Source organism: Anopheles stephensi, chromosome 3 (genome assembly GCF_013141755.1).
Source record: "Anopheles stephensi strain Indian chromosome 3, UCI_ANSTEP_V1.0, whole genome shotgun sequence".
Classification (NCBI taxonomy): Eukaryota; Metazoa; Arthropoda; class Insecta; order Diptera; family Culicidae; genus Anopheles; species Anopheles stephensi.
In genome coordinates this window covers 36,313,683-36,327,255 of record NC_050203.1, presented here as the reverse complement: position 1 = coordinate 36,327,255, position 13,573 = coordinate 36,313,683, and the positions used below count along the sequence as shown (strand labels likewise).

The following is a 13,573-nucleotide window of genomic DNA, read 5'->3' as shown; positions in this document are numbered from 1 at the left end:
CACACACACCATCACCGCTTACCTCAAAGTCGAGCGATCGCTGAATGTTTGGCGGTTGCGTTTGGGCCTGATACTGGAGCATATCGCCCCCGAGCGTGTGTCGCCGGGGATCCTCCCTGCTGCGTGCCGATCGTCGCCGATCGTCGATCGCTGTTCGGGTGAACGTGGCAAGCGGACAAAGAATTAGTTAAAAGAATTTTTAATGTGCGCCAAAAAAAAACCCGAAAACGAAACCTCATTAAGCTATCGAGTTACCTTGATCGGTCGGCTGGTTCCTGTTGCTTTTATCATTCTGCCAGTCATCGTCTGTGAATCGATTTCGTCGCAAGTTGCAAAGGAAAAATGGCAAGAAAAGGCATGATCATAAAACGGACGGATGGGTTTGGGAGCGTGGTGGGTGGGGGTGGTGTTTTTTTTTTTTTGCTACAAAAGTTCTCCACTGGGTCGTGCCGGTCGTGGGCTGTCGAACAACCCAGATGTAAGACCCAGGATGTATGATTTTCTGCGTAATGAAAACGCAACCAGTGGGTGCGATGATGAAGATTGATCGAACAATTGCAATTAACGGGTGGTGGCTGTATCCTGCCCAACATTAGATTATAGAGCAATCAAATCAGCTGCCTATCATTTTATTGCCATTTTCTACCGCTCCTAGCCAACGAACAGGTTTGCGACCTAAAGCGTAACTAGGAAGCAAATGGATGGATTTTTAGGTCTAAACTGCACAACATTTGCTTGCTGCTAACTAGTTCGATTGATTGTATTCCTATGCGTAAGGTATTGATCATAACTCTACCAAACCATTATTAGCTATACAATAATTTATTAACACTTGCTGATTATGCTTCCGTTTCGATGATACTGATGAGCAATGATAATTGGATTATTGACGAAACAGACCGGTGACACAGTCACCGAAATCTCACCCGGTTCCGGTGAATAAATATACCATGATTAAAGCTTAATTGGCGCATTAAAAATTTACAATAGCTCCAAACCCTCTGGCAAAGCTAATGTTGCTGCTGGGAAAGACTCTCCAGTTCCGTCCGCTCGCAGAACCCACTCGATGAGCCAGATACGTGAGAAAACGGTTAGTTAGGAAAGTTGGACGGATGAAATTCGGGAAGCTGATCGATGATAATCACTCATTCGCCCTAAAGCATGATTAGTAAACTAAGAGGAATTCTGCACAAAGCAAACACAAGCGTTCTTAATCACTTCGTGCTAAAGAATTGGTCATTCCCTCGGCCATCTCTCTCTCTCTCTCGGTTCTGTAAAAATTTGACCCATTTTTAATCCGTTTGTAAAGCCGTTTGCGAATCACACTTCGATTCGATTTGATAAGGGTTTGGCAAATTCCAACAAACACGAGCAAAAAAAAAAAAATGGTGTGAGAAAAATTAGTTAAAAACACGTCCCAACCAGCAGCACCCACAACACCCACGGTGGAACATCAATCAATTTCGGTCTAAAGTTGTCAAAAAGGTGCGGCTCACGCCCGCGGCCCGGTAGTACATAATTGCTGTCTCTCTGTGTGTGCCAATGTTAGTATGGATGTGTGTGTGTGTGCAAGTGTCCAAGAAATGCAGGAGGCCGAAGAAATGGGCAATACTTATGTCGCCGCCTGCTGAAACGTTAAAGATTGTGTGAGGCTCATCGCGCTGCTTATGGCAACGCAGCCCGAGCAGCCAACGACCGTCCGTTTGTTGCTATAAATTATGCATCTTCCTAGCAGGCATATCTCGACGGCCCGGAACCGAGTGTGTGTAATAATGTATATGGGGTTTGTGTACGGGGGCGCAGGCGAGAGAGGGTGTGGAACGGATGGGGGAGCGGGCGTGTAGCATAAACCCCACCCTACGCGACACGAACGGACCACGAATACGAGTCGGTCGGTCGGTCGCAGAGACCACGACGACGACGACAACCGACGCACCCAAACCGGACAAACCAATTTTTCGCTTCATCCTGGCGAAATCCGCCAGCACCTTTAAGATTGCACGGTGGTTCGTCTTTAACACAAAAAAAAACACTCTTGGGTGTTCGCGACGGCACTGTAAGGTAGGTAGGGAAAGAAAAACTGGACCCTTCCCCCACGAGCTTGCAAGGGTGTCCGGGTATCTGCTACGTACCGCTGTCTCTTCCTTTTCGTTTCTTTTTCGATGTGCTCGACGATGACGATGTTGAGGACGAGCTTTTATCTTTGCTTTTCCACCGAATCAGCATTTTCCCAGCAGTGCGAACAAAACACACGGGATGTTGATTTAGCAGTGGCCCTGCCTCTTGCGCTGCTGTCGGTCCGCCGGAAGTTTCCTTTTGCGTTCCAGGTGCGAGACCCCCGTTCGGCTGACACTGACACGGCTGCCGACGGTGAGAGGATTTCTAGTTCAATTACAGCAGGATTAGACGGTCGGGTCCCGTGTTTCGTCAATAGCTTCCTTACGACTAACAACCACAGAGATTACTACGATGCGAGGCTGCGAACCGCACTTTGCTGCTGCTGCTTCCCTTTTTTCTGTCACACTGGCAACCAGCAGCGTCACATCCGCTAATAACACACGACGCACCTACACCAAAACAGCAGCCCGCACGCACACACACTCATCGCTCGCTGCTGGTGCTGCTTCTTCCGCTTCGTTCATAGGATGAGCGGAGTCATCGCGATTCGTCCTGATGAAACTCCCTGGTACAATCGACACAATTCGGTTGGCTTTTACGACGATAACAGCAGCGAAGGACACCTTTTTTATCGTTTTTGCACAATTTTTGCCCCTCTTGCAAACTCTCCTGGAAGGATCTTCCTGTACTTGCCGAACCGAACCGTCAGTATAGGGACTGGACAGGATGTACTACACGTATATGTATATGATCAGCCGGATGGCCGGTTCCGCCTTCTTGCAGTACGAGAAACACGCACGCACGCACAAGTAGAGCACTGCACCGCGGACACGGCCCTAGAAACTTAGTTCGGAGGCTAAGGCGCTTGCTGCTGACAAGCCTAGTGACAGTGAGCAGTGTTTGAAGAAAGTTTTAAGTCGGCGGAATGGATTGACACTGTCAACCGGAGGGACAACTTGCCTCGGTTACCATCTTCGCACACATACACACGCGCACCTAGACCACATACTCCAACTTGTCCGTCGTCCTCACCCTACGAGCGTGTCCGGGTGATCGGATACACTTTGCGGTTTCCGCTTTGGATCTACCTTTCTCGGTTCTGCCGCACGCCACACAACACCACACACCGCGTGTCTTCGGTTTCGGACAAATGGTTCTCCCCGTCTTGCTATCCCATTGGCTACGGTTGTGGTGCGGCCATTGCGGGTTTGAATTTCCCTTTTTCACCTACAAACAATCGGCAGGCACTGATTCTCGAGCTGACGATACCAATTTTGCTGTCCACGATTTGTGACGGATTTTAAACTCGCCTGCTTCGATCGAATACGCGTTCACTAAACGCAACCCAACCCAGGCCAAACACGACAATTCATGTGAAAAGTTCCAACCCTAGTTCGCAGCCACCTAGGCTGTGGCACACTGCTGCTGCTTCTGCTTCCTGCCCCGTTTTGCACATGCACACGTACAATTTTCACTCTGCACGCTCAATTCGCTCTTCCCTGTTTCGAGAGCGTCAAACACCACGGAACATGGTGTGTCGGGGCGCGCATGCTCCCGGCCTATATGTTACACGCATATGCTCACGGTGGCTGGCAGGATACGCGAGACGTTGAGACAGAAGGCCTGCCAGCCAGAGAGCCATTTGTGGGCGAGAGACGGCCACAATCAAGCAGCAAATAATGGCCACCAGCAGCAAACGGTGCACTCATCACCTTAAACCAGCATAATAACTGTGATCGAGTGGCGTGCTGATGTTGACTTAAACTGATGCTGACCGCACCGCAATGGAGCCAAAGGGGAAAATAAGGAGTTGAGATAAACTCGCACATTTAAAGCTGCACAATTATACCTTCATTAGGTCGTAGTAAAAGGCGCCGGTCTTCACACGGTAGGACCGGAGTTCAAATCCCATCCAGACCGCTCGCCTACCCGTACGTCTACCTTGCTACGTGTAAAATGAAGTCAATGATGACAGTTTACCCAACTACTTACTTACTGGTTAGCAGCTAACTAATGAAAAACACACGATTGCTAGCGTCATACTCACAGAGTGTACGATTAGTTTGGTGGAGACACCAGGTGGGTCATTGCTGAACACGGTTTAGTAGGTGTTACACAGGACAAATCTAGGATAAACACACACGCATGACCAGACGACCACAATAATCCTTTGCAGTTTATTATTAAGAAACAACAAGTGAACAGCTACACCCTTAACGGATATTTAACAAAAAAGAATAAAAAAGGAAATCCAAGCGACTTTCAAGCAATATTCCACGCGGGTTGGTGTCACAATAGTTTATTTTCAAATATACAAAAAATAGATGTGTATAAAATGTGGTTGTTACACCTTATTGTTTTTTATGAATGTAGTTATATTATATTAGGTATATATGTGTATATATATATATATATGCGCGCAATATATATATGTTAAAAAATGGTTTTAGCAAATCTATGATGATGCTGTCCGTTTTAAAGATTCTAATAGGATTCAAAATGTGTTTTTTTGTTTGTTTGTTTGTTTGTTTGTTTGTTTCTTTTCTTATCTTTCTCTGCTTGTTGGCGGTGTATACACCTAGCACTAGAGTTGCGTTTAGAATACTGTATATTGCTTTGCTTGTTGCTATAGCTGCGACATCACACGATCTTCACGAGCGATCCAGGTATCGGGTTACACACTACAATTGTTTGTTTAGCGCCAAAAAACAAAAGAAAAAGCGGGGGCGAGGAAGGAAAGCATGAAAAGAAAGGTCGCCCCCGAAGAAAGGGGACTCTCTGGTGTCGTGAAATCTCATCTCAGCATTGGGTAGTTCTGTACTGGATACCTGCAAAAAGGGTTGGTATATGTGCGGGGGTGGGGGGGAGGAGATACGGGAAAAGAAAAAGAAAACACGAGCAATCAATCAATGGGTGGTGGACGGACAGGACAGGAGACGGGCCCTCAAAATAAATTAAAAAAAAACAAATCCACAAGGGAAACGAGGAGGCAGTAAAGCAGAGAGAAATGCAAATTGAAATTGAAAGTAAGGAGTAAGTGGTATGAAAATAGAAAGGAAACCAACAACTATCAACCCGATTCGTGGCTGCCCTATCCTATCCCAAAAGCAAGACCAGAAAAAACGGATAAAAAACAATAAGTATGTTTGAAAAGCATTTAAAAGCGCTGATCCAGGGTGGACGGTGACGATCGGCACATAACATTAGATGATATAATATAATAAATAAATAAATAGGTTGCTCGTTGAACGCGTTGGTCGAAAGTGCATGAGAAAGATGAACCAAACTGAGTGAAACATAAAACTAACTAAAGTGAGGTAGATTATGCGTGGACAAAAACGCGATCAAGCATTAAATGATGGGAACGATGGATGAGCAGCGTTGTGTGTGCGGACCAAGCTTACTTTCTGCTGCTGCTGCTCCAGCGCACTCTACTAGTAAAAGCTGCCCCACCGACTGTGTGTGTGTGTGTGTGTGTGTGTAAAGCAATATTCAAAGTGAACCAATTCCGTATGTTAGTAGCCCTGCAACGGAGAAAGAACGTACCATAATTATTACCAACAAGCCGCATGAACCACACCAACAAGCTACAAAGCTACCACCAAGGATGGGTGCCAATGTGCCTTACTCTCATCCTCCAACGGTCGTTTTTGTGCGTTTAAAAAAGATTGGACGACGATGGTATGTAACAGTGCCATGGCATGATTTGCTTACCATCAGGTGCACCGCGTATGTTAACGTAGTCCGCTTCATCGATCCCATCCTGCTGCTGTGGCACGGTGTGTCCTATCATTCGGCCATTGCTCGAAAATGTCACCCGGCGTAGGGTCGCCGGAGCGGACGTTTGTACCGTCCGCGCTCGTCCACCGTGCTGCTGCTCCTCACCCGGACCGACACTGACCTGTCCCATCTTTTTGTTCACAAAGGCGTAAATATTCTCTATATTACGTTCGTGCTGGTTCGGAGACGGGCCCGTGGTGGAGACGCGGCTCGAGTAGTGGTTGGCGGGCGGAGCAGCTACTGCTCTGGTGTAGTTCGTCGACGTACCGGCGTACGATCGTGGCGTGGTTAGACTTTGTACCCGTTGGACACGCTGCCGCTCGATGGGGAAGGGTCCACCGGTGGGGACCACTTTCGATTGGTACAGTGACTGTGGTTCCGTGTGGTTCGAGTGAACGCTCGTTCTGCTGCTGTTTCGTATCGATCGTCGGCAGAAGTCGTAGATCCGGTGAAGGATTTGCTCACGATCGATGGTATCCGAGGCACGGCGTACGGGAGTCGATTGAGTGGACAGTGGCGAGGACACGTACAGTGGCCGTAACCGGCCGTACGTGCCACCATCCTGCATACTGCTGTACGATCGACGATCCTGTGCATGCCAACGGTTTAGCTGCGTGTTGCTAAGGTAACCGATTTTACCGTAAACCAGCTCGCCGCGACGCACATTATCGGGCGTTTGCTCGTAAATGTGGTGATAGCCGTTGTCCACTGCCGATCGGAAGCCTGAGTCCGTTTCGTCCGGTAGCGCCATAATCGGTGCCGCTTCACGCAACGGTTCCGAGTAAAGCGGGACAACCGTGTTGGTGGAACCGCCATAAAAACGAGCATCCGGTCGCTGACGTAATGACTGGTAGGCGACCTGATGCTGCAGCTGCTGGTGCTTTAACCCGGCGGCAGGCTGCTGCTGCTGCTGCTGCGGCAGGTTACTACTACTGGGAGGTTGTCGCAGGGGAACTAATTGACTGTTGGCACGCACCGCTTCCTGACCACCGGTTGCGGGCGTGGCTAAATTCACTTGCACTCCGGCATTTCTTACCGGACGCTTTAAGGAATCGACCGACGAAACGGATCTGTTGGCGATGTGTGTGCGAAGTTTCGGTCGTTCGAAATCATTCACCGACGCCGGCCGTCTGACGGGTGCGATCGCTTCTTCGCTTCTGCCTCCGTCTACCAACTGTTTAAAATTAACCTTTGGTTTACCACCATCCACCGTAACGGCGGATCGTTTGTGGAGTGAGCTACCACCATTAAAGCTAGCGAATCGTGCTGGCGGTTGGGACCGTGTGCTAACAAGAACGGGCGTGGAAGATCTCCCGAACGCCGACGAGTATGCGGGATCGTTGCGGGTTTTGGGCGAGAAGAGACCGTTCTGAAAGAAGCGCGTCAGCACCGAGGGTTTGAGCTGCAGCCGGGCGGATGCTGGTGAGCTGCTGTTGCTGCCGACGGAGATTCCTGATAGCCGATGGGATTGCTCCTGCACCTCCGGCAGCTCCCTCGATCGAGCCGCTTCGATCGCTTTCGGTTTGGCCGGCACCAGCGACAAGCCCTTGCTTTGTAAATACTTCCGAAAGTCAGCACTTTTCACCGTGTTGGAGAACGATTTTTTTACATCCTCTGCGAATGTCGTTTTTCTTGCTGCGTCCGGTTGATCCTTGCTCGGTGAAACCTGCTGCTTCGGCTTCTCGCTCACAACCGGACGATGGGCGTGCTCACTGATCGTTTCCCGTGGATCGCTTCCATCTTCCGTCCGCTCCGCGATCGAATCGATATCATCCTGCGACCCAAATTCCACCTTCCTGAACCGGCTGTCGAACTTGAGCGCATTCTGGACGACCTCGTTCGAATCGTACAGCGATTCTTCAGCTTCGGCCGACCCGATACGCACCTTCACCTCGGCATAATCACGTCGCGCGCGCGGCACCGGTTTCGGATTACCACCGTCGCGCCGCTGTTGCGGTGAGGCTTGCCTTCGGTCGCTGTTGTTGTTGTTCCGATCGCTCGATCGCTGTACGGTGCGGGGTGCCGGTATCGGAGGTCTCGCGGCCACTGGGGAGGGCACGGGAGCACTGTCCAACACCATCGCCACATCGCGCACTTCGCGCCCTTTCGCTTTGAGTGCGTTCAATTTCTGGATTACACTTTTATCGTAATTGAGCTGCTTATCGGGATTTTTAATGTAGGTCTTCACGTACTTCGACTGGCGCAGTATTTCCTCCTTCGTTATGAACACGTTATCATCGTCACCATGTTCGGTATCGGAATCGTCGGCATCGTCATGTTCGATAAGGACCGCTGGCTCGTTACCGGGAACGAATCTAGCACGCACTCCACTTTCAGCAGCTTGGTCGTCGGGTTTGAACGGGTTCCGTTTGTCCAATATTTCCTCACCTTCGAAAAACTTGCGCAGCGTGTCGTCGGCGGTAGTGCCGGCTGGTGTTGCTGTCGTCGTCGTAAATTGAACGCATTTTCGTTGCTTGACTTTTGTTGCCGCTTCATGGTCATTCGATCGGAGCGCGTCCGCACCAGTATCGTTCACTTCCGCCGCTGCCGGTTCTGTTGCTGGTGTCACTTTCACGCGTTCCGAAACGGTTTCACCCTTTCCGAGCGGTTCTTGGAAGCTGACGACGGGTGACGACGACGCTGATGATGCGGCCTCAACATTTGCGCAGCTTAATGGCGGGGACACAGCTGCACGTCGGGTGTCATCGTCAGACATTTTCTCACTTCACAGCGTTTGTGCGCAAATTCTGCCGACCGGGAGACGGAATGGAATATCGTTAGGTAATTATTATGCCTGGGAAATCGATAATAAATCACGGCCCCGCACACGCGGCCAGCGCTGGTGAGAGGTTTCCTTACGGGGTTTACCTTTCCTTTGCGTAATGTGTGTCCAGCGTAGCGTCTACAGTAAACCTTAATCGCAAATCGCGCGTACATTATACACGGAGGGGAGTGCTATTTTTTCCCTTCATCACACCAACCAACTCACTCATAACGCACCTTATCAGCGACCGAACAGCTCCAGGCACCACACCGTCCAGCAACAGAACCGAAGAAGAAGTTTGCTAAAAGTCACACGAAAAATAAATAAACCATTTCCGATAACCGACTGCCTCCCACTTTGCGTGCTATCTCTCTCTCTCTCTCGCTCGCTAGCACCGTTTAACGCACACCACACACACTTAACACATCTTGCATCTCCTCGCACACGCGTCGCTTGCTGTTGACGATTGCACAAACAAATCGTGCACACACACAACGCTGCACAAACTCGACCAGCGGCAGGACTGTACAACACCCATTCGTAGAAAAGCAATTTTTAGATGAATCTTCTGGCAGTTCTAAAGCAAATGCAATATTTTCCCTAGTGTATGATTGTGTAATCTGAATAATCATTTTAGAAGCGATTCGATTCGAAATTTTCACGCGCAAAGAAAAGAATGACTGCGAGCGAGTCAAAGCCGTTCGTTCCATTTCCAGCTTTGACACCACTGGCTGGAAGGATTGTTTGGAACGGGTGGACAAGGAAAAGCCGCACCGCAACAGAAGGGAGAAACGTCAGAATACCAAGGTTACACACAACCCAAGGTATGACACAATTGCAGCGCTTCGGCAGTTATGAACATGAAAAAATGAGGTAATTGCAATTAGCGAGCTGCTCTCGCTGTTTTCTGACCGGCAGTCGGGTGGGGAGGGAACCAACATCGCTATTAATTGATACTCGCCCCAGCTCGACGTTTACGTCATTTTCCACGACAAACAACGGAGCGTTCGAGGCGATGCAGCCAATTAGGCGGACAGTTTCAAACACCTTACCAGAATCGTACGCGTGTGTGCAGGAGACATCGCAATCGACGAGGTTTCTTTCGCTTTTATGCCCAGCAACAACACTCACAAACAACCGACCTCCCAGATTTTTCCTACATATGCCTTGTTTGCTTTACTGCAGTTGATGATAGTAGATTGGCTAAAAGTTTTTTTTTGTTTTTAATAAGATTAACTTACAACATCGAACCTTCCGTGTAATAATATCCTCTCTAGTAGTAGTAGTAGTAGTAGTAGTAATAGTGGTGGTTCTACTTGAGATAGAATAATTCTCACTAGATATGGGAGAGCTCACTAGCGCCAGAGGTTGCCCCCGTGTTCCATGCTGGTGGTGCAAAACTGTCGACAAAACGTCTACGACATTCGCACGTCCTCGCATAGAAGCGGTGGGGGCATACAACTCATCGTTTCAGTCATGTTTTCGAGAGAAGGTTAGCTTGTATCGGTAGATAAGTCTGTAGAAAGAATCACCTACATTAATTGATCATATTGTCTTGACCTTAATACTTGAGATGTGTGTGTGTTTGTTTGTGTGTGGCTTGATTTCTGACCGTGTAAATAAAGTTATAGAGTTGATCTAACAGTTTTAAAAATACCCTACTAAACGGTTCGCTTTTCGCACCAGCAGTCCAGACTAATGTTTTCTGTTCCCAAACGTATGCTATGATTAATTGCACCCTCTTGTTTCCCCTTGCTGAGTTTCAAACTCACACATGACCCCACAGTCTTAACGAAGCAACAAAAACTAACTAAACAGTACGGAAAATTCGAGCTTGCGGCACACGCAGTCTGTATAATTGCTAAACCGAGAGGTCTTGCTGAATGGAATGTATATTCTGCTTGGCTAACAACTATTAACTTGGCGGCAGCTACACTTGGTGGATGATGACTAGAACCAGTTCAACATGCGAACATGCATATCGCTTTCGCTCCTTTAGCCCGAAAGGTTTAAAGGTTGTCCTTTAAAAGTCTTGTTGTTTAATGGTTAAATCGCCGGCATGCGACGTTCGCTGAGAGTAAAATATGTTTACGCTATAAAACAACGACCAATTGTAGCTACGCGAAGATAACTGTACTGTATGTATATCATATATGCATGCGCCCACTACTGGAAAGATCGGGTGGAAGAATTTGTGGTTTTGCATGGTCCACCGGTATACCTAACGTTTCTGCTAACACCGTAAACACAAGGGTTTGTAAACATGACTACGAATTGGATAAGTTAGGGTGCGTGTGTGTAAAACACACTGCACACCCTTGCTAACAATATGCACTATATGGCAATAAACGTTTTTCTTATGCACGTGTTCCCCATTCCCCCGGGGTGACTGGTTTATCAAAAACTCCTGGTAAATCTAATCGATAAAACCGTCCAGCTGTAGACGTGTGTTTTGTGTACTCTACCCACAAATCGCTCGATAGCGATTCTTGTTCAATCAATCCGAGTATCGTTGTATGATCGGTTCCTCGTTAGCGTTGGTCTTACCGGGTTTTAGATGGGTATATCACTGTGCGGTCCCGACGACAGTGCCATTTTCGAGAGCGTCGACAACGAACGCTGCGAAAAGCTCGAACAGTCAGACGAGGTTTCATTGAACAATTTGCGAAAGCTAAAAAACAAAGTAGCCAATGAATATCGGTTGCTGGGCAATTTCTCTGGCTCGGCATACTTACAACTTTCGTATGCCACTTTCGCTGCTCTTTTTCCACGGTGCATCGTCCGGCTCGTATGGCAATGGGCCTTGCACGGGCAGTTCGCTGAAATCAACCACCGGTCCCTCATCGTGCGGTGGTTCTTTCGCGAGCCCGCTCCCATTGTTACCGTTCTCCGCACCGGTTCCAATAGCTTGGCACGTCATCAGCTCTTGTTCGAGATCGCTCACGCGAGCCTTCAGCTCGTTTCGATCGGTTAGCATCTCCTTCAGCTCCACGGTCGAGAATCGGGGACGCTCATCCTCGTTCACCCGGTTCGCCAAATCTTCGTTCTCCTTTTCGGCCAATCCAAGCTGCATCCGGAGTGCCTTAATTTCGTGATGCTGGTCCTGTATTTGGGCCAGAAAGTCGGCACGCTCCTCGCACAGCGTAATGATCTGATTGTGCGAAAGCTTTTGCCGCCTGCGGCTTTCGCTTACCACCTTCTTCAGACGATCGTTCTGGCTGGACAAACTTTCTATTTCGGCCATCTTCTCGCACAGTTCCATCTCTTTGCGCTTCATCTTTTCTTCCAGCTGCGAGAGCTGCAGTTTGTATTCGGATTTTTTCAGCACGCCCGCCTCCGAGTCGGCCATGCTCGAACCGTTGGGAAAGTCATCGTTCGCTCCACCGTTGCGTGCCCGCTGTTCGTCGGACTGGTGCGTGTTTTCGCTGGCCGACTGTGCAATCCCGCGCTGCAGCTTACGGTTCTCTTCCTGCAGCTTGTCGACCACTTTGAACAGCTCTTTCGCCTCGGTGCGCCACTGATCTTCGATAGCTTCCAGTTCCTACGCGTTGGACAAGAACAAAGGGAAAACAACATATTGGGAGAGGGGGGCGTCACTCGTGTCCTGCAATAAGGGATTTTCCCTATGAGCCATACCTTTTCGTAGCGCGACCGCGATGCAGCCTTTTGCTCCTTCTCCGCCTCCAGCTGAGCGATCTTCTCCTGCAGCTCCTGCAAGGTAGCGTTTTCGGTCTCATTTTGGCAGGTCAGCGTTTCCATCAGCTCCAACGCATTGACCACTTTCGTAATCAAGCCCGAGACTGCGTTCACCCCATTCGCATCGATTATTGTTTCGAACTCTTTCCCAATTTCCAGTGCCAAATCGTACACGTCCACCACGGTTAACTTTTCGGCCGCGTTCATTCTGGTTGCTTTTGGTGGGATAGTGTGCCGTTAAATTCAACCTTTGTTAACGAAATCACTGGTATGCTTGCAAATAACACGACCAGCTCGTATCAATATGCGATAATGCACAAGCCTTTTTTTCTTTTTGTTGTTGAAATGTATTTTTCCCCGTGGGCCGATGTGACAAAAGCAGCCCAATCAAACGTCAGATGCAATGAAATGTGCACAGTGAGCGAAACCGGTGTGTTTCGTTGGTCAAAATAATGATGCAGTTCTGAAGCAGCTGCTACACGTGCAACATTTGCGGGTCGAATTTAAATCGATCGTTTCAGAGCGGTATATGATTAAGCTGTTTAATAATTGTTTGTGTTTGGGTGAGTGCTTAAAGCTCTTTTATAACAGAATTTCACTACTTTTTACCTCCATCACTATTGATATATCTGAAACTTGAGAGCAACGCAAGTTTAAATCCGAAAGTCCTATATCCTTGAACTTCACTTCTATCTCACTGAAGCGCCCATATATCAACAGATGGGACATCCTCTTGTTGGATTTTAAAGCCAGTACACGCTGCAGCTGATGCACGCCAACAGGCATTTTTTGTTCCGGTACCGACCAACAGATGGCGCTAGGTAAGGCAACCTTTTTCATTCGCAAATATTCATTCTCTGTTTTTTATGTGGTAAAGCATGTGTCTATCATTTATGTTTATTCATACACAGTTTCAATCTAATTTTTATAAACACTTTTTAATACTTATGACAACGTATGACGTAAATTCTGCGAATTGCATGCAATTCAGGTTCCTAGCTTTCTATTTGCAATATCCCCGTGCGAAGAAAATAGGATTTCTGAAGCAATCCCCGATCAGCAGCTATGGACGATTCGTCTTCGACAACATTTTCTTGCTGTTATAGAAAAGTCAAGAACCATTCTGCAGCAACTGGGGGACAGATTATGGTTCTCATACGTACCGGCCGACCATCAAATGCAGTGGAATTTAATAAGGGAAACAGAGTGTCCTCA

At 48.3% G+C, this 13,573-nt stretch overlaps 2 protein-coding genes across 11 annotated transcripts in view; both read right to left on the bottom strand.

Moving 5' to 3' along the window:
• Positions 1-9,156, bottom strand: part of LOC118509625 (coiled-coil domain-containing protein AGAP005037) — a 36,827-nt gene extending 27,671 nt beyond the window's left edge. For 2 of the 10 annotated variants that reach the window (XM_036050491.1, XM_036050492.1), the window contains exons 1-4: positions 5,665-5,826; positions 2,133-4,946; positions 256-306; positions 23-150 (exon numbers count right to left, since the gene is read on the bottom strand). In XM_036050491.1, the coding sequence (XP_035906384.1) occupies positions 23-150; positions 256-306; positions 2,133-2,226 (273 nt within the window). In that variant the 5' untranslated portion in view covers positions 2,227-4,946; positions 5,665-5,826. The other 8 variants (XM_036050487.1, XM_036050484.1, XM_036050489.1 and 5 more) reach the window with 8 other exon arrangements.
• Positions 9,157-9,808: 652 nt separating this feature from the next.
• Positions 9,809-12,777, bottom strand: LOC118509715 (RILP-like protein homolog). Its single transcript, XM_036050802.1, has 3 exons — positions 12,299-12,777; positions 11,398-12,203; positions 9,809-11,333 (listed from the first exon to the last, which is right to left on the bottom strand). The coding sequence occupies exons 1-3, from the start codon at positions 12,563-12,565 to the stop codon at positions 11,216-11,218; spliced, it is 1,191 nt and encodes a 396-aa protein (XP_035906695.1). The 5' UTR covers positions 12,566-12,777; the 3' UTR covers positions 9,809-11,215.
• Positions 12,778-13,573: the final 796 nt, after the last annotated feature.

Bases quoted from the DNA above. Each gene is read 5' to 3' on its own strand.
- LOC118509715 (XM_036050802.1), bottom strand. From the start codon at position 12,565: ATGAACGCGGCCGAAAAGTTAACCGTGGTGGACGTGTACGATTTGGCA. The intron at 12,204-12,298 runs GTATGGCTCATA...TCCAACGCGTAG, and splicing joins CGCGGTCGCGCTACGAAAAG to GAACTGGAAGCTATCGAAGA. The intron at 11,334-11,397 runs GTAAGTATGCCG...TTTGTTTTTTAG, and splicing joins GAAAGTGGCATACGAAAGTT to CTTTCGCAAATTGTTCAATG.